This window comes from Erigeron canadensis, chromosome 1 (genome assembly GCF_010389155.1).
Source record: "Erigeron canadensis isolate Cc75 chromosome 1, C_canadensis_v1, whole genome shotgun sequence".
Lineage (NCBI taxonomy): Eukaryota > Viridiplantae > Streptophyta > Magnoliopsida > Asterales > Asteraceae > Erigeron > Erigeron canadensis.
The window spans coordinates 58,816,954-58,838,596 of record NC_057761.1 but is presented as its reverse complement, the minus strand read 5'-3'; the positions used below and the strand labels follow the sequence as shown (position 1 = coordinate 58,838,596).

The 21,643-nt window shown below is 33.6% G+C and overlaps 1 protein-coding gene across 1 annotated transcript; it reads right to left on the bottom strand.

The window, feature by feature from the left end:
• Positions 1–9,025: 9,025 nt before the first annotated feature.
• LOC122600108 (mediator of RNA polymerase II transcription subunit 13) lies at positions 9,026–21,444 on the bottom strand. The gene is made up of 23 exons (XM_043772773.1): positions 21,429–21,444; positions 20,626–20,760; positions 20,264–20,334; positions 19,784–19,923; positions 19,605–19,691; positions 19,444–19,531; positions 18,902–18,985; positions 18,735–18,812; positions 18,570–18,649; positions 18,390–18,468; positions 17,936–18,202; positions 17,797–17,856; positions 17,506–17,719; positions 17,198–17,416; positions 15,758–17,098; positions 14,054–14,291; positions 13,517–13,610; positions 12,951–13,038; positions 12,438–12,516; positions 12,050–12,342; positions 10,920–11,964; positions 10,495–10,845; positions 9,026–9,840 (listed from the first exon to the last, which is right to left on the bottom strand). The coding sequence occupies exons 2-23, from the start codon at positions 20,647–20,649 to the stop codon at positions 9,263–9,265; spliced, it is 5,598 nt and encodes a 1,865-aa protein (XP_043628708.1). The 5' UTR covers positions 20,650–20,760; positions 21,429–21,444; the 3' UTR covers positions 9,026–9,262.
• Positions 21,445–21,643: the final 199 nt, after the last annotated feature.

Sequence of the window (21,643 nt, the reverse complement as noted above, 5' to 3'; positions counted from 1 at the left end):
AGTAAAATTAGACACTACTATCAATCAAAACTTAATCAATCAAACCAACAGGGAACTCACTATACACCAAAAACATAGAAGAAAACTTGTGTCAAAATCCAAAAAATAGAAACTTCTGTTGCCTGTGCACCCAACTTATTCTAATATTAAACTAGAACATGCAATCACGATTTCTAATCATACTTATTATTTTATTTTTCTTATTTTAATAATCTCTATTACGTAATAAAAGAAATTACACACCCCCAAAACACTAAATGTTTTCTGCCTTTAAAATTACTTATTTATTTTTTTCTTTTAATATTTATTATTAATAAAAAAAAAACTGATTTTGACAAATAAAGTGGTCACCCATGTTTCTTTAGTATTTACGGTTTAAGATTAATGTTGGTGAATCAATTATTTTTATTAAAGTTACCGTTTTCAATTTTAATAATTAAGATGTCATTTATCTTTTATTTGGTAAGATCAATAGATAAAGAAAAATTTTATTTATAAAAAATCTGGGCATAAAATATTCTAGACCGTCTTCCCCATCACTGTTGCCGCATTGTGCGGGTACCATGCTTGTAATAATTATACAACTCTGGGATATTTTGTACTCGTACCATTTATAAATGTTCTTATGAAGCCAAAATCAACTCAACCAGTGAGTGTCACTAGATCGACAATTTGCGATTTTAATTATGATAAAAGAAAAGAATCGTATAAGTTGGATACACATCAAAATATATAAATTCTAGCTTGTGATGAATCGGAACAAGCCAGCCATTTCAATCATTTTGTTTCATTTTCTTTGCATTATAATAAACGATACAATAATAATTTATTTATGGGATAACAACAATCTTTAGTTAATTCGTTTACACACGGGGTAATAACTATACTGCGTGTTTGGGTTAACATGGTCTTGTGATCAGGTGCCCGAATATTGGGTTTAAAAGGTAGTAACAAGATAACCTTAACCGTAAAAATCCTGTATCTATTTACCGGTTTAAAACTTTCATAAAAGCATATTGGTAAGTTAATAAATTAATAAAGCTTAGGGTGTTTGGTTTAAAAAGGGGTAAGGGTAAAGGTAAGAGAAATGTAATGGGTAAGGAATACTATCATTATAAAATATATTATATAATAATAATAATAATAATAATAATAATAATAATAATAATAATAATAATAATAATAATAATAATAATAATAATAATGGGATGTGAGAGAAGGAGTGAGATATTGATAGTCATTCCCCTCAAATTATTGTATAATGGGTCATTGCCTACTTCAGGTATTGATTACTCACTTTTTTCTTAACCAAACATCATTAATGATTATCTTACCTATTTTCCACCCTATAATACATCCAACCAAGCACCCCTTAATAACTAACGGGAGAGTGACATTATAAATCTACAAAATCTTGCAAAAAAGTTAATGATACGAGATAAAGTTGTAATACATAATTTCCCAAATTAAAATAATTCACCTTTAACCAGCTGTCATTTAAGCAATATTTACCCGTAAATAACAATAAAAACAAGGCAACGGTCAGCGGGCAGCAGCAATCCTTGTCTAAATGACAACTACACATGATGTCCGTCCTTAATTAGAATCTAGAAGAGAATTAATCATTCTTTTTTTATTTTTCATCCTATAAAACCCCAACACCACAACCTTATTGTTCCCCACTCCTTTTGATCATCGATCTGCTCTTGCAAACTTTCATTCTCTCCTACATATTTTTCTAGCTGAGAATTAAATAAGCAGAGCAGAAAACTATCATCATATATATATGGAGTCAAAGAAGATGAACCACTTTTTCGCCTTTGCAATCATGATGATGCTGATTGCCATATCAGCCGTCTCGGCCCAAGAAGCTCCAGCCCCAGCTCCAGCTTCAGACGCTATGACCGTTTGCGTCCCTACAATCGTTGCTTCTCTATCAGCATTCGTGTTTGCTTTCATCTTTTAATGAATTTGTTATAATCTAGTATGTGTTATAATTGTTTACGTATTATTTATTATATATATACATACGGATTATAATCATATCTTTCTCTTTTTTGCCTTCTGTTCCATATATTGGAATTCAGAACGATTAAAGAGAAAGAGCTATATGAATACTATATCTATCTATTTATATGATTTTGTTCTGAGTTTGTTATTAGTGTAATAAAATTCAGTTTGTTATTTTTGATATGTGGATTTGTGACTTTCGATTACTGTATAATGTTTTAGTTGTGTGACAATGTAACATTGATATATCATATCATATTAATTTCATATCATATACAGTATATTTTTGATGAATTCATTGTTTATATCAATTATGTCTTTAAATCTATAACTTTTCCTAAGTCTATTCATTATTGTATCTACTAATTACATAGATATTTTGATAATTAACAGATCATTCCGGGGTCTTTTGTACATTAGTTATTTTGCCAAATTTGTTATTTCAATTTGCAAAGTTTTAATTTTGTTATGCATATCCTTTATTTCAATAAGAAACACATCTCAATACGTTTGTACCTTACGCGACATTATTCGATACCGAATTGAATTTATGCTTTGGGAACAGGATTCCCACTTCCATATGACTTTTATACTTCTAGTCACCCCAATATTATTCCTTTAAAGAATATGAGTTTTTTTTTACTCTTTGGTTCGAAGATTAAATAATCAGACAGATAAAGATGCATAGTTTTAAACTAACACGGTACCCGCGCAATGCGGCGGTGGTCGTGGCGATGACGGTATGGTGATGGAAGTGATTGTTGGTGGTAGATGGGGCGTCAAGTGGTGTAGATAATTAATGTAAAAGTAATAATTGATGTAAAAGTAATTGATTTAAAATGTTAATGAAGATATTTTAAAAGATAAAGACTAGTAATATAATTTAATCATTAATGTTATTTTAGATAAATTTTCCCATGTAACATTTAAAAAGAGAGTTGTTATTTTTATTTAGATAGTATAAAAATATAGATTAGGTGTATAAGGGAAGAGAATTAGGATTAATAAATAAGGGTATTTTGGATATAAAAAAATGTTGAATTACCTAAAATAGATAAATTCAATATGTTTTATAAGGATTTATAGATGAGCTGAGACAAATAAATGTGTCAAGTTTATATTCGAAGAATTATTTTTTGCTTATTTAAATCATTATATATAAACATCTACGCTTTAATAATTAACAATATTTCTGGCATAATTTATTTACCGAAAAAGATGGAACAATAAGTAGGATAAATTGAATATTACTTCTTAGGCTTCATTTAGCAAAATCCATTAAAGTTAGGTAAGAAGTACTAAGATGTATCAAGTATTTCTTGTTTCACATTATTACTTCAAAATAGATTTTGTTGTGATTAATGATCTTAGTCTTAACCGATTAATAAAACACTACTCAAACTTAGACACATGTCATGATATACTTTTTTCTCTGTAGTCTGTACTATGTTGAACAATTGGATTAATTGAGATAGAATATAATCACAAATTGGACTAAAGTGAATAATGATTTAAAAATAATAATTTATGTCTTCATTTATCTTTTTTAAAATATTATATTCTTTTAAGTTCCAATTACGAATTTTCAAAATTCACCTGTTGTTAACCATTACGGGGTGTCGAAAATTTTGGGGCCAATACAAGTGTTTATGGTATTCATGTTGGGCCAAATGAAATTAATGTAGGTATTTAAAAACTGTATTTTTTTTTGGGTAAAAAATGGTTGGGCATTTTAGATTTTTCATATTTAAGCTTAAACTTATGATACTGATGTGAGGAATCTTGAAACTTTAAGTGTATGATGTCTAAAGAGTCCATGAATTTAACATATAAATTTAATTAAGTTTGGACTTCTACAAGATTTTGGATCCTTTCAAGCCACATAAACATATAATGATCGATTTCTCATTATAGTTTAATATTTTATGGATGAAGTTACTCGTACATAACGATGTCAATAGTTGTTTGTTGTGGCATCCAACCTTTTGTGTGCGTCTGTGTGTGGGTACACACATGCACGGATGATGTCTTTTTGAAAGATCGTGAAGAGAGATGAGGGCTAGAGAGATAGGAAAGTAATCAAAGGAATGAAGGAACGAAACTAATTAAAGAGTAAAAATAAAAATAATGGTTTAGATTAACATTAAAAGGTTGACAAGTGAGATCAAATCTTAACTTAAATTTAAGAGATTTGAATATGATTTATAATAGGAAAAAATCAATTAAAAGGTAATATTTTTACATAAATTTCTTATTAAAGGGAACTTATTTAGTTTTCGTATATTTAAAAAATCTCATTTCCAAAAAATTTCGCAATAAAGTGAACGTCGTACATTTTTAACACTAGTCCTCCGTTAAGTGTCACATCACCAGTTACCACTGCCACATCATCAAAAGTGATTATGTGACCTTTTATTTTGACTGAAAATACATATATATGTGTGTTTTTATGTACAAAAAGAAATTTTAAATGTGTTTGTGTTTTTTGAAAAACATATATCTGTGTTTTTGTGTATAAAAAGAAAACTTTGATTGGAAATTGCAATTTGAATGTGTTTTTGTATATAAAAACATATATATGTATTTTCAGTGAAAGTCAAAGACCACGTAAGTAATTTTAATGATGTGGCAGGGGTAACATGACACTTAACGAAAGATTAGCGTTATAAACTATCGCTCTTTGATCTGCAGAATAAGGCCTACGAGCTCTCTCTTTTCTTTTATGGCAGAGATCTCTCCACACCAAGGAACCAAATCACAATGGATCGAACAACTGGAAATGATAACAGAATGCACGACGTTCCCTTTATTACAAATTTTTTTATAAATAGGATCCTTTAAATAAACAAAAACTAAATAGGTTCCCTTTAATAAGAAATTTTTGTAAAGAGGTTAAGGGTCCGTTTGGTTGTTGAAAATGTTTTCTAATTTTTTATTTCTAATTTTCTAGAAAATGAAAGGGGTTTTTATTTTCTAGAAAACATATAAAAATTGTAAAAACTTGTTCTAATTAGAAAACTTGAAAACATGTTTCACATAAGAGAGGACGGGGAGGGAGGAAATGCAAAACATGAAAAAACATGTTGTCATGTTTTTCTACTGAAAAGTGGAAAACATTGTTTTTGTTTTCTTGGAAAACATTCTTAGAAAATTATAATTAAAACACATTTTTTGTTTTTTATGTTTTCTTAAAAAATAAAAACGAAAAACAAAGGGTGTTTTCTGCAACCAAACACGCTCTAAATTTTTTCCTGTATAATATAATATATATGGTTATCAAATGTCTTAATCGTACAATTTATTATATCTTGAATTAAAGTCTATAAAATATGATTATAAGAAGACACTTTCAAGCAAAGTCACGTATAATATAAAAAAAAAATAGAAAAAATGGTTTTTGCTTAACTATAAAGGCCTAAATCAGGAAAATATTAGTCTGAGTACATTCAAATTTAAATTGATATTATAAAGTAGAAGGAGACCTCTTTTACTTTTTGATAAAGGTGGCATATTATGATTAATAAGGTGACCGCATAATGATTTGCATTATTGAACTAAAACCCAATTAAACAAAGAAAAAACCTAACAAGAAAATGCCAAAAAACATTAGAGAAAATTTGTACATAAATCCAATAGCGTAAATATTTTGTAGGCAAATATTATTGAGAAACAAGTATAGAACCATTAAGTTTTCACAATCCTTTTTATAAAAGGGAGTGATAAATTTATAACAGTTGTTAATCATTTACAAAAAATAGCCTGTTTATAGATGATTCAAATGCCGCATAAACCATTAAGCAAGATAAATGTAATTTGTTGCCTTTCAAAATAAAAATGTAATTAGTTACATTTGTCATTCAAGTTATAAATTATTATATCGCAATTATTTGATTAAATATTTATTGTGGAAAAGAACATATCTTCAAGTCTTTTACTTAAATGTAGGAAAGAAAAAGAATGCACTGTTTGAAGGGACATTTTTATTGACATGTGACATCATTATCATATGTATTATTGATTGATTAAACAAAGACAGAATTTAACCATACAAACCAAAAATATTGGAGAAACCATCTGGGGTGTTTGGTATAATGAAATGAAAATGGTAGAAAGAAAAATAAAAAAGACTCCTCATGTTTGATTGCAAAGGAGAATGGGAAAGAGAATCGAGAAGTAGGAATCGATTTCATTCCTTCCATTCTTTATAAATTGTAGAGAATTGATGGGAATGAAAAAACTTTTTTTTTTGTTTAATTGATGTTATATGTATTAAATTTAATATTTATTTAAAATTTTGTATTTTTCATATATTCATTCTCTATTTATACCCAAACGACGAAATTTATTCTCTTTCCAAATACTCGTTCTCTTTCCCACTATATTCATTCTCTATTACATTTCCATTTTTTTTATTCACTCGTACCAAACATCCAAGGTAAAAAAATAAAAATAAAAAATCTTCCATGGCTTTTTCTTTAGAAATAGGTGAGATACTCTTCAAAATCCCAATAATAAACACGTCTTAACTTTTTAGTAATGTAGCTATGTAATTAAAATCTTTTACTTATTTGTACTAGAGTAAATTACACTTTTCGTCTCTGAAGTTGGCACGTTTTTCACTTTTCGTCCCTTAAGTGAAAAAATTACAATTTTGACCTTAAAGTTGGCATATTTTTTCAATCATCGTCCCTCGCCAAATGTTGTTAAGTTTCAGCCGTTAAGTCGGACACGTGCAACACACGTGAGGGACTGAAACTGCAAAAAATGACAAGTTCAGGGACGAAAACTGAAATTTACTTTTCTGTTGTCATCATCTTCATCTTCTCCGGCTGACTTTCGTCGGAAAATTCATCGGAAAACTTAAAATGCCGATATCTCACCCGTTTGTTCGAATTAGACCACGAAACCACCACCAAACTTCTCAAAATTAATTTCCGCACGAATCTTATAACCGAAACGAGATCCAATGAATCGGTTGTCACACCCGAATTCTTTGTACCTCAATCTACTAATCTAACTATTGTAACAACTTAATAACCTTAACGATTGACCAGTAAACTATATCGAAAACCTTACGATGAAACTAACATATAACTAAATCGCCAAAAATGGAAGGTAACGAATCGCTATGAAACTTAACACAATACTAGATGAATCGATAGTTAACTTGTAACAACTTTCAGAATGAGATTTTGACGTAAGGATTTCACGAACAACGGATTTAAAGTTTCTATACAACACATAGAACAAGAGTTATAATCAACCAAATGACGAACTGTAAATTGCTTTGAACTTCTATTACATAAACTAAGAATCAGGTGACGATGATCAGAATTTTTGATCTGAAATATTTGAGTTGCAGGGGCTTGTCAGGCCTCCTGGTCTTTTCGTCCCTCTTTGCTTCCTCTTTATATATATTTCTAATTTTTTGATCTTATGTCTTTGCCTCATTGACAAAAACCGAATCCACATGAAGGTCTCTCCCCATTTTGTACTTTTCTTTTTGGTGGAGAGCTTATGGAATAATAAATGAGGCACACCATTGGTGTCTTGGTGAGGAACACGTACACCTAATCCAACATGAACTTATTTGGGAAAACAGAAATATTGCATTCTTGGAATAAGCTAAATCGTACAGAAATATTGCTCAAAATCCATGTTATGGATATTTTGAGTTTTCCGGCAAGTGTTGAATCTGAAATCTTTTGGTTAGAATTCGTGCGAAAATTAATTTTGAGAAGTTTCGTGGTCTAATTCAAAGAAACGAATGAGATATCGGCATTTTAAGTTTTCCGACAAAAGTCAGCCGGAGAAGATAAAGATGATGAAAATAGAAAAGTAAATTTCAGTTTTCGTCCCTGAACTTGTCATTTTTTGCAGTTTCAGTCCCTCACGTGTGTTGCACGTGTCCGACTTAGCGGCTGAAACTTAACGACGTTTGGCGAGGGACGATGATTGAAAAAATCTGCCAACTTTAAAGTCAAAATTGTAAATTTTTCACTTAAGGGACGAAAAGTGAAAAACGTGTCAACTTTAGGGACGAAAAGTGTAATTTACTCTTTGTACTATCATGGTACTTGACTAATTTGGCCAATCACTACTAAGATTTTATGTTAGAAACCTCACCATATGATATGATTTCACTTGACTCATGAATTGATATTGATAACACCTAACAATGATTAAAAGAAAGGGTATTTCACTATTTCTAAAATCCTCCGGTATGAACAAGGAGACAACGGACAAGTGAACATTTTGGCATCATGTGCAATGCACATGGGGGGATGCAAAGCCAGGGCCACAACCAAAATGGGTGCCTACTACAAATAATCATGGCATTTTCACCATCAAAAAAGGAGGTGGTTGGTTGGACCTTTGTCACTCTCACATGGTTAGGAAAGATTGCCCCTTTCCCCCACTCATAGTCCTCCCCTCCCCATGTTATCTATCATCTGCATTTTCCAATTTCCACCGCAACATAAAAATTTAATTTTTTACTACACAGCAACAATACTCAACAACAAGAAACCAAAAAAAATAGGATAAAAGTGTAAAAAAAATATTTACAAAAAAACATCCGACATAAGCATGGTAGAAATTTACACTTGTATTTCTTCACAGTTCGTACAAAACTAGCAAAAAGAAATAAAAGATGTCATCACTAGCGCCTACCCCTTACAAATGGTCTTGCGAGAATTGAATCTACAATCATCTACCCCTTACAAATGGTCTTACGAGACTTGAATCTACAACCGTTAAGTTCATGGAACAAAGATACTGCGAGGCATTACAAGTATTGTGGCAAAATACACATACATAATATAGAATCATTCTTACCAATATTGTCTTTATGCCGGTTGATACTTGTAGGTTCTTTTTGACTAAATTTTCACCCAGTTGGAGGTAGAACCACATAACACTATAAACCCAATCAAGAGGTCAGGATTTCCACTGCCTAAAAAATTTAGAAAAAATTAACATCAAATTCACACACGCGTGCACACACACATCAATGTTCATCTATAACCCGCTTTTGCTTCACAAACATCATTCAAAATCTAAAATGCTTTTGTACATTCAAGTCCTAGCACTAAAATAACTTCATGACCTATGTAACTTTGTTGAAAGAAGAAATCCACTATTTCTCTAAGAACACCTTGAAACTTTGTTCCTAATCATAAGTACTACAATTATGCATTTAATTAAATTGTACAACTATTCCTGCACATAATCACTAGCATTTAACATATCTCTAGATTTCTGGTTTATCGGAAATCTGGGAAAGTTCTTTATCAGCAAAATGTAGAAGCCTTCTAAGCCTGAGAACCATATCACAATGAAAAGGTAGTGATGTTCGTCTTTCTAGGTATGCTGGGCTCACCGTCATCCAAGACAATGCATGTAGTTCAGCTGCCACACGCTCTAGAATCAAATGGTTTTCCATTCCCAGTTTGCCCATGCCTTTTGTTTTCTCATTATTATTGTTACTATTACTACCTCCGTAATAGTCGACTAGTCCAACAGAGAGAACGGAAGGCCATTCATCTTTGCAATTGCTTCTAGAATCCTTCCTCATAGAAGGCACGGCTTTTGAGACTACAAAACCTGTAGAAATGGGAATAGCAGAACCCTTGCTGTGAAGAAGATGGGCCAGTGGTGGTGATTCTGAGGTCAGGCAGGTTGGGAGCTGTAGAGGGTTAGGGGGGAGAAACCGCATACTAGGTGAAGGTACAAATATATATGACGCAGAAGCAGACCCAAGGGACTTTACAGGCGTGAACCCTTCAACATAACTAGAGTGGCCCATTACTCCACTGCCTTGAGTCGTGCCTGTTGCAATTAATTCCAAACCAAACAAACATATTAAAGAAAAGAGTTGGATCCAGGATACTTTTACCAGGGTATGCATGACCATAACGTCTTTTATAGAGGATTCACTAAAGCTAAATGTGGGAATCGCAAGTCGCAATCCATTAACTTGTGAATATAAGTCGGGTTTTCATCATCTTACTGGGCCAATAAGCAAAATCATCAAGCTTAAAATGGAACAGGTCTTATGGATTAAAACCATTGTGAATATTTAATGCATAAAAACCTTCTAAACAACATATTATTCGAAGAACCAAATTATAAATGGCATAACAGGACTTTTATAAGCACATTTGACATGTTAATTATTTATGACAAAATAAAGGAACTATTATAATGTTTTCGGGCCAAAACAACCCAAACTGACCCATACATCAAATTATCCGGTTTGAGTTGCCGGTGTAAAATTTTCCGCTTACCAGAATACAATAGTTTTTTGAAAATTTGTGTTATTCTGGAAGAATGAAACTTCAGTGTTACCCAAAATAGAATTTAAGGGAAACTTACATCTTCAATTTTATGCAATTAAACCTTTAGATCAATTTCAACCCTAGAGTAACAAAATTATTCCTTCACTTCTCTACACATAAATGGAATAAAAAGAATAAAGCTAACCTGGAGATGAGTCCGCTTGATAAACCAACTGTAGGGAATGGTCAATTGACAATGATACAAAAGTGATGCTTTGAACCCATTGAAGCAAACCCTTGGAGTTGTCCATAGAAATATGACCTCCACCACCACCTATGAGCTGCTTTCTAGTCGACGGTTGACCCAACCCACCTTTCATAAAGGTAGAACCTTTAGAATGAGCTGGTAGATTTCTTTCTTGTATCATATTCATTTCTTGTTGCAATGAACCACCATTGCTGCTAGCAGAGATTCCATCAGGTACCGATCGTCTAAGCTGCAAAGACCACTTTTTGACCTCCGAACCACCAATAGAATAAAGGGCTTTCTGCCATTCTGCTTACATATCGTATTAATTAGTACAAATATTGCTGAATAAATTAAGCATGGGAAGATAATAATTTAATTACCTTGGCACTCTAGCTCAAAGAAGCATCCAATGCGTGTGATAACAAAATCTCGAGGCCTTGCTGTGCTTGTATCTGGAGAACATGCCTGAAGTATCTGACAACCTTGCTGTAAAATTTGAACAAAAAGAAACTGCAGCCCTTTTGTGTCTTGTCTACTGCTAATTCCACCAAACGGAAACGTACAGCTGTCAAGCAATTCGCCTCTCGAATCTGTCCATATGCAGACAAGCCAACGCCAATCCTCGGTCCATCCATAGCAACAATGTAGACTTGGTGGTGCTTTCTGTAGGTTGGAGCCAAACCCATCATCCGACCCGTCTATTTGAGAACCCAGCCCGGCATCGGAACTCGTACCATCATCCGCTAAAAGCTTTAAAGACTCAGGTGACATTCCTCTTTCTGAAGAGCCGGGCTCCGCGAGAATAAAAAGTGGCTCAAACATGTACTTTGACTCATCTTGAGGAAGATATTCACTGGTTCTGTTCGGGTCCCCTCCCAATCCCCCAGGCCTAGACATTTGCCATGAGTTATCCCATGTACCAGCCCTCAAACCAGCATCAAGTTCACTTTCTCTTTGGCCTAGCCGAGGCCCAATGGGATCTTTCCACATCCCAGGGATTGGAGAATTCATCTGCATCATACTTGAATGAGATTGAGAGCGACCTTGAATCGAAACTGATGGAATGACATCATTAGATAATCCTCGAGAAATCTTCCGTGCTTTATTGTAGACCGTGAAAGCAATCTCTTTAAGAATAACCGGCTCATTAAGAGATGGACTTGTCACTCTAAAGATTGCATCGACAGTTACGATTTGTAACACCAATTTAGGGATAGTAAAACCCGAAATTGTCACAATGTTTGATATCGATGCTTCATCTACTGCTGTAGAGCAACTTAAAGCCTTCCCAACTTGATTTTGCATTGCAGACCTTCTTTCTTTATCTGAAGAGGGGGAAATAGCTGAACCGATAGCTACGCATGATTCAACAACAGTCTTTAAAACAGAAACTGGCTCTGGGAACGGGCACACCACATATATTACCTGAAAACCACATCCAAAAAATATAAAAGATTCAAGGAGATTATAAACTATTTAACAAAAAGTATCTAATATATACACAACTTACTGTACAAGGAGCGCTGTTTCCTTCTTTGGAGTTCGGAGCAAAGCATGAACCAAGTTTTAGGGCTTGTAAAACTTTCGAGAGGGACTTCAAGAAGCTTTTCAAATCCCAACCATTAGACAAAGAAAGAAAATAATCACTAATGGAACCCACCAAAGATGCACTATCACTTTCGATTTTCATTGATTGTGGACAATCAAGTAAAACGAAACCAGAAGACGACCATTTCCCCGAATCCTTTGTTTGGTTTCCAAAAGTTTGAGGTGAATGAGTTCCTAATTTGCACGTTTCATACACTGTGAATCATCAAAAACAATACACATTTAATACGAGTCTAATGCAGCAGGTTATAATTTACAGCATACAAAAAATACAGCTATATATGACACACCAGTTTCAAGCTGTTGGAAGAAGTCTGCAGCCGCAGTTGTAAGGGGGTCGATATCCGGACATATGACACAATAATTCATCTGCAATAATAACACGAGACAATGACCGATTAAATTATGACTTGTCTTCTGAAAATCCATGTTAAACTAGAGGTACAAAATGACCAATTAAAATATCTACCCATTTACTTAAAAAATGGTTTGGTTTGTGTTGTGCTTTGCCTCAACAGGATCAGATGGGAAAAAATTCATTTAAGAAAAAGTTTTTGCTAAAAATAGACGAACATGGGTTAAAAGGGTCAAATAAGATGAACGTCACCCTAGCAAAGCCAACACAATGAACATTTTTAAATATTGGGCATGAAAGAGTTTGCACAACAACCCGGGCCCGCCCTTTTAAATCACAAAAAAGAATGACATGTTTCAGCCGCAACCAGTTTTGACCCAGTACGCAATCTGCCCAACATGCCACTCTAGCTTGAAAGAAAACCATTACACTCGTAGTAATTTCTCACATGTTTCTGCATAGCATATGGTTCAAAAGGAGCTTTTTCCCAGTGTTGAAGAGAGGTAGCTGAGGTCTTAAGCCAATCATCCTGGTATCTGTTGCACACATCACTTTCAGATTTAGGTAAAAAAAATGACCATTTAACCCCTAGTAGTAGAATTTGTCTTAAACATTATAAATATTTTACCACTAGTACAAATACATGTCTAGTAGACTTCGTGCCAATTGCTAAGAAAAAAAGGGAGGGCGGAAGATAGCCAAGTTTACTTATATTTGTATTATGGGTTACACAGTATTTTTCTCACTCTATAAAGGTGGACTATCAGAGAATTCTATTTTGATTAGCTTAAGAAAAATTTCTAATGTGAGTAACTGTTAAGCTTGACACAAGCAACAGCCAAAAAGGACACGTGTGAAAATGACATTTTCAGCAACACCGCCTAGACAGAATAGAGAGCTGAAGCTGGTAACTCAAAATGACAAAAAAGTTGTTTTTGAGTAGAGTTGGTTACCCAATTATGCAATTAGCATTAAGCCCATCTATAGCCAGAAAATATATTATCAAATCCATACCCGACAAGTATAGCAGGAAAGGGAACTACAAGAAGTGCAGGCCTGAGTCCAAGTTGCTGATCTGACTCGGTTATGTCATCCACTCGATTTCCATCTATCACCAATACATTAAATATGTGAACAAGCGTAACTGCTACATCGGGGGTCTTTCGATGTGAATTTCGAATACGATTATGTAATAGTGAATGATCAGAAACAGATAATCAACTATACCTATACTGGCTGGAAAAATTAATGCTTAAATTGATTTTATTATGACGTTGAAATAATCAAATAATTCTATGTTGTGTTTATTGCTGATTATTTCAGAAACTGGATAATTTTGGGGAAAAGGGGAATTTAGAGAAATAGAAGTAAAGTTTACTCAAATTAAGTAACAAACGTAAGTAAAATATGTAACTTCTATCTCACCGTTCGATAATCCATTTTGTACTAGCTGGTACGAAAATGAGCATTGCAATTTTTAAGCTACCGGTTACACCAGATATTATAACTACTGTGCACTCAAGCAATCAGTTACAACTAAACATCAGTTACCTTTGCTAGGACATGATGTAGATCCACCAGCAGACTGAGATGGGCTTATAGGTTCAAGGGAAGTATCTCTACAGTCATTTATGCTTGCAGATGATTCAGCTGAAAATACATCAGATGGACCATTTCGCCCTTTGCACCAATCAGTGACCGACAATGGTCCCTCAAAGGTGCCAAAAGCCGATTTCAAGGCTGATTTTATGTCAGACTGAAGCAAAGTAATAGCATACGACGCATGAACCTGAAACCCAACAAGTATAACTTTAATTAAATAGCAAACTATCTTCATACGACATACACTACATATCACATTTGTAACTAGTACTAGGGTGTTTGGATGTATCTCATAATTAGCTGATATATACCAGATTATAGAATATAGGGTCTGTATGTACTGCTGTTTGAAGTAGTAATCATCAGATGTTTGAGTGATGGTGACCAAAATAACATTTTAATCAAAAGAACAAGGGAATATTTACGAAAGGAGAGCACAAATCCCTCAAGTTAGGTTAAAGAAGAGATAAAAATGTGGTTTAATTTTTGCACTCAGCTGATCAGTTTTATTGCAAATGGCATGAAATTAATATCCTAAACTGAAATTTTGAGCGACAGGTGTTAAGTAATCAACATAAGCCAAAAACGGTGACTAAAGACCAAACTTCTTGTGATTCATTAGTTTCTAAGATAAAATATGAAATCTAAGGTCAACTTTTGGTGTAGACATTCTAAAAGAAACAGAAAGGTAACCGAAGATCTAAAATTTGACAATGTGGGCACCAAAATCCTGGTTAATCAGAGGGGATGGAAGTCACATTGTGACATTATAAATAGTAAAGTTAATCTTTGAAAAATTTAGGTGTGAAAATTCTCTGTAAAAATTTCAGGGAACCAGATAGAATAACTAATTCAAATTTGAGAAAATCCCACATTTTTGAAAAATGAAGTTTCACTTCTTTAGATGAGCCACAATTTTTAGTACCCCAGATTGTCAAATTTAGAATTTTTATTTAAATTTCTTGCCGGTTTTCATTTTAATAAAAAAACAGCATCTATTTATCCGAACACTAAAAACTACTTACTGCAACTTCAGTTCACAATAATCAAAGCCAAATTGGAAATTAGAACATCCTTTTGATAGTTCAGATTTGATTATTTTATCCTCGATAATCAGAAGGAAATTAAGCAAATTCTGTTAATGCAAACACCCCCTTATGTAAAATCTCTTATATAAATAAAACAAGATTGTTTCTAGAAATTTTTTACTTATGTGGCATGCCACCATTTTTTCCTAAACTATTTTTAAAAATATATGATGTCATAATAGATTTTCTTTTCTTTCAAAAATTATTTTTTATATTAGGCAATATGTCATTTTTTTTTCTTATTATTTTTTTAACCTTAATTTTTTATAATTAATATGAAAAATAATATCCTAACTCTTTAATTTTAGTTTCATATCTACCATTGATTTATGATAGTTGCTTTTTAATTTTTCATCACCCTAATCGGTTTTATGTATTAATGTTCATCTTTACAAGTATGTTACTATCTCCGTATCAAATTATAATGTATTGACAACAAATTATATACATATTTCTATATATTTTTTGGTTTTAAATTTTTAATTAAGCGTCCCGGGTTGAACCCGGGTTGATTAGCTAGTATAATAATAATGAGAATTGAGAAGTAAGAAATATGGAATCTTACATCAGCAGAGAGCGGATCTGCAAGTTCCACACCGGCTATATCAAGAGAATGACAAGAAGACAAGACCCCACCACAACCAGCGTGAACTAAAGACGGCCCACAAGAAAACCCATGCCGCCACTGCTCTTGCATTGCCAGCCAACCATAAGGACCGTCCCCATAATCTGCATCCAATGTCACATCAACAAAAGATGTTGCTTGTTGAAAAAGTAATGTCATCCCATCAAGAAGCTCCAAAAGAGGCTGCCTTTGACCATATGACAGCATCCCTTCCTCATTAAATGAACTATGAGGTAATGCACCAAATGGTTCAATACTTTGTGTCGTCGTTTTTGAACCTTTAGCAACACCAACGGTTCGCCAAACACCAACAGGTGAATTAAGAGGCCCATCAAGTAGCCCACCATCCAAATCCCCCGCAATTCTAATGGGTATTGTTTCTTTCTTTTTTATATCATATTTACTCGACATATTGTCTGTCAAAACATTTGATTCACCATGCATCTGATACAAAACATTATTTCCGGATAACCTATTCAATCCACTGGGCAATGAGCTGGCGGGAGCTAATATTGTATGTCTAATTCTGCACATAAATGCTTGGAACATAATGCACTCGAGTTCATTTGCGATAGCCGTTTTTGATGATATAAGAAAATTTTCTGTTCCCGGCATCTTACTTCGAGCGGAAGATCTAGGACCCGTATTTGAAGAATTAAAACCCGACAACGTTGACGGTGCAAGATCATCATGTGAAGTAATATCATTATCACGGGATGACGGTTTTTCATCCTTTTTATCTTTTACGCTTTCGATCTGAGTGTAGTAACTTTTGGATTGGAGCAAAGAATATTTGTCTTTCGTAGTTGCACCAATGCTGGATTTATCATTAGATACATCATGACGAGGAGGCGGTATTGCAGAATATACGTAATTATTTGAACTGGAATTTGCACTTTCCACAGTTCGAGATTTTGGAATATACGGGCTTTTGATAACAGATGATAGCAAGTCAGCTGTTGGGGTTTCAACTGCTCCATATTCTGGAGCAAATGTCATTAGGGCTTCAGCTTTAATCAAATAATCGAACTCACCATTATTAGCTGGTGGATTGTAATTCATTGATCCAGAAGATACAGCATCTTTTGTAGCTTCTTGATTTTTGCTAATTGATTCCTCTACAATGGTTGATGGTGGATTAAAGCTCTCAAAAGATGAAAACCCAACTGGTAAAATCATTGGGTCAGAGGCATCCAACATCCCAGTAAACGGGCTGCTACTTGCATCTCCACCATCTGTTGCAGAAAACATGGGTGTCTGTGACTCCTCTGTCCCTGGCGGCTTTTCACAAAATCAAAAATATCGAACTAGGTCAGCATATACAGTGTCAATGTAATGCTTACTGAAGTGTAAAAATTCCTACTTTATATCATCACTAACCTCACCAAATGGTAAAGCATCAGTTTCAAAAAAGTCACCAAAATCTCCAAACTCTGAAAGAAGTGCTTGGATATCCATGACAACACCCCTGTCATCATCATCCCAGTCCCATTGAGACCCACCCTGCTCGTTGACTTCCAATGAACCAAATTCATTCATTGTCCCTGTACCTGCCTGACCATAAGATTCGGTCATTCCGTTTCGAGATCGCTTACTACCCTGCATAATACATATGATCACATCAGCAGGTGACAATTAAGATCGTTTTCTCTAACAGGTCAAATGTGGATTCAGATAAGGGATCATACCAATTTAGAACCATCGATATGCATTTGATCTGCAGATGTTAAACCAGATTTTATGCATGATAGAGAATCAGCATCAGCCTCAAGATCCCCTGCTTCCCCAGTCATCCTATAATCACTGTCACTAGATGTACTAGAGCTATTGCTACTACTATTACTATTCCCACTACTATTGTAACCATGTTGCCATGATCCATCCATTATCATGCCATTATCACTGCAAGCAAACCAAAAGAATTACAAAACAAGAAAATGCAAGTTGGGAAAATATAGGTTTCAAACTAACAAACGTACCATTGCATAGAGAATGACGAACCAGACAATGATGGCCCCATCCAATTTTGCAGCCAGAATCTGCAAGATAACAAAATTTAACTATTAGTAAACCTATCTTGTAAAATAAAATAATGAAGAAAAAGATAGGACAAGATACCTTTTGAGAGACGATCTAGCAGATGAAGTCTGCATAACAGGTACAAGGACTGCCTCAGCTGGATATATAAATGTTTTTTCATATAGCGACTCAGACTTTGAAAAGTTTTTAGTTGAACTTGATGGTTGCAGTTTATCACTCTCAGCACTTTCACATCCTAGTGTTACTTCAAGATAACAATTTTGTCCCCTTAACTGGCAGCCAGAACTTTGCGAAATTGGGTATGGAAGACCCACAATTCCATTCGAAGCTTTAGATTTCCCGGAGCTGTAAAATTATGTTTATTAGAAATACAAACAAACAAGAATATGGGTACTCTTATCATTAGATTATCAAAAGATAATAACAAAATTGATCATTGGTAATAATGGTAACAAGAATCATGAGTGATATAAACATTAAAGTATCAAAAGATAATAACAAAAAAAATTAATGGTAATAACGGTGACTACACCTGAAATATAATTGCTTCACGAGATCACCAGGACAAAATCCAGTAAGCCTGCCACGCATCCCATGAGGTGAGACAATAACTGCATAAGAAGAACCCGGGAGTAATCAAACTTAGAGCGAAAGTCAAACTTCATTAAGCACCAACAACAGAGAGTGACAACCAAGTGAATCATAAACTGACCTGGAAGCTTATCACCTGAATTATTAGAAGCGCGTTTCAAAATTGCCTCCATGTCACCATTTAAAAGTGACCGAACATGTCTGATAGGGATAATGGTAAAATATTTATATAGCAGTTGAAAAAGTATAAAATCATAAAAGTATAAGCAGAAAGAAAGTGACAAACTTTGCAGATATTATGACATGAACAAATACACCCTCATCTGTTGCGGTAAAAACGAATTCAAGCACCGGCTGGCCTTTCCTACAAAGGTCAAATAGTCAACATATATGTATTAATGTATGTAAATAATCAACTGTTATATAATCAGCTTTACCAATTGATTTGCATACCTGAATAGCTCTTCCCCTTGTGAAGATGGATGGTATCTCGAGAATACATCCCCAAATCTCATATATGATAGTCCTACTAAAGCTCTGTCGATGTATATTAAAAAAAAATACATAAGTTTCTTAGATAGTCCTTTTCCAAGATAAATTAAGCTAGAGGTGGCAATTTCAACCGGTTTGCTAATGAGCTAGTCAATTTTGGTTATGTTTTAATAATAATTATTCAAATGGGTAAAATCAAAAAGTTAGGCAAACTAACAACAGGGGCCTAAGAGGACAAACAAAACATCACCCAAATTGTATCTCTAATGTTTATTACCTAAACCGTTATATTCAAAAGAACCGGATTATTAGTTAATATAATATCCGTATTTAAAGATCATAATAAGCATATTCATCATCTAAATAGTAAGTATTTCCCAGTCAAGTCACTCCAATATAGCCTCTAATAAAGTAAATCATTATTACAAGTCACGTCATTACCCAACCGCCTGACTCACCCATTATTCCACCTCCACCATAAACTAAAAATATATAAGAGGAACCTTTCTATACAATTCCTTAAAGCTTGAGATAGTGCAGCTGACACCTCTTCAGAATCCCCTGGTGCCAACCAGACTCCAGATGCAAGAGCTGCAAAATATTATATAAACAAATTTAATAAATCAGAACTGAGATTTTTAAAAGGTAAGCATTGCTAATGTACCTCTTAATTTGGACACAGCAGCTTTAGCCTTGTCAACGACAGATGTATGGCGGCCCGGTATAAAAAGCCATAGCTTAATTTTTTCATCTGCAAATGTTGTGAAGTAAAAAAAAAAAAAAAGAACAAAAGTATATAGTGCTTTAATTCTCAAAATGGTTAATGACAAATTAAAAACATACCAGGGTTATGTAGTCCCTGAGATGGATCCCAAGGCCCAACAAACGAATTACCCCATGTACTAAGAAACCCATCTTTTTGCAACTGCAGATGGGATGCAAGCACCAATTGTGCACCAACATCTCTTTGATTCGACTTTAAACTGACCAAAGCATAGATAAACATTCAGCAAGATCTAAGAATGGTCACCAATTGGAACATAAAAAAACCAAAACCACTTTGCATTCACTTCCACCAATTAATGTTCAGTTGTTCACTTATAGCAAGTTGCTTAAAAGGTCCAAGTTAAAATCTTAGAAAGTTCAAAAAGTCAGATTTAAGATTTTTAGAACTATGCAGCCGAAGCTGTACCACTATTAAGTAAATGGGTTAAAATTGCAACCTCCAAGAAATTGCCATATAGTGACCAATAATAATGATTGTTGCTCAACTCTATAGGAGTTTAATACATTGCAAGATTTAAAATCATCAAAATGACAAACCTTCTATCAGATAGATTGGGATCGAATTCATTCGGGAGGAACTGAAACCATGATACTTGATGTAGACCACCCTTCAAAAAAGTCAAAGAGAATATATAAATGATATGTATAATGAAGTGGTAAGTCCATCACTTGAGTTATTTTCATGTAATCCTTAACATCTGACTTATTTCCGTTAACTCGCTTTTTAAAGTGTATTTAAGACAAATTTCAGACACAATAAAATGAAGTACTTAACTAACTAGCCATACATATGGTTTAAATGCGTCAAAGTAAATAGAAACGTATAACATAATAAATTGCCATTAGAAACCATAAAAACAAACCCAACAAGTAAACTAGAGTAAAGAAATCAAACATACAATTTTGAAGACATTTGTCCACATCACTAATGCACTTGAACGCCCCGGACAACTTTTTATCTGGTCAAAACTTCATAGACATTATTGAAAGCCACATACGTATCCTCCTTCAACTAAACCAACAAACATCTTCTCCTACACAACCAAACATAATCAATATCATTCGTTGTATCGCTCGTGTGCAAATGAAATGAGTATTAGTAAGACACTAAATATCATCTTCCCATAAACGTATATGCAGATTGGAATTAAACTCTATTTACTTTAAACAATTGACACAGATTACATATAAATATATACTACATGCTCATATATATAATATATTAAGCATCATTTACAATGCACCTAAAAACTTTGAATCTTCTTATACTCCAACATACTCAAATATAACAAACAAACACTTCCAAGGTGGCCTAGTCATTTCCTCACAAGAGGTCTCAGGTTTGAACCTCACTAAGTCTATTCGTCTGGCTAGGGAAATGGTTAGGAAATAGTCACGGGATACAGCAGTTAGGCCGCTTACATTTAAGTCAAAAAGACTCGCCAACCCCGGGTAACATGAACAGAATAACCTCATCTGATTACCCCGTAATCAAATAAGTATAACCAACCAAAAAAAAAAAATGCAAGAACTACAACTAAAATTATAATATAACCCTCCAAACTGAAAGAAAGCAGTTTACTAATAGTTCAATAACTAAAACATCCTTGAAACCTAATAAAATTAGCAAAAGATACAAACTTTAATAAAAATTGGCAAGAATTTCGGAAAATTACAAGTGGGTTTTGCAATTGAGACTTACCAGTGATGAAATTAGATCTGTTATGAGCGAATTCTGAAAAAAAAAAAAAAAAAACCAAGACTCTTGACAACAACAAGAATTGATTTTTTGGGAAAAGATTCAAGGGTTTTACGAGCTGGGAAATCTTTTTGTGAAGAATTGACCCTCGATTTTTATATTTTTAAAATATTTTTTCTGGGGTTTTCTTTTGGGTCTTCTATTACACACAAAGTGAC

What these genes read in the sequence shown, in the direction of transcription:
- LOC122600108 (XM_043772773.1), bottom strand. Translation starts at nt 20,649, where the DNA reads ATGTGGACAAATGTCTTCAAAATT. An exon ending in TGCTGTGTCCAAATTAAGAG is followed by an intron (nt 19,532 to 19,604) that starts GTACATTAGCAA and finishes AATATTTTGCAG; the next exon opens with CTCTTGCATCTGGAGTCTGG. An exon ending in TCAAGCGGACTCATCTCCAG is followed by an intron (nt 9,841 to 10,494) that starts GTTAGCTTTATT and finishes TAATTGCAACAG; the next exon opens with GCACGACTCAAGGCAGTGGA.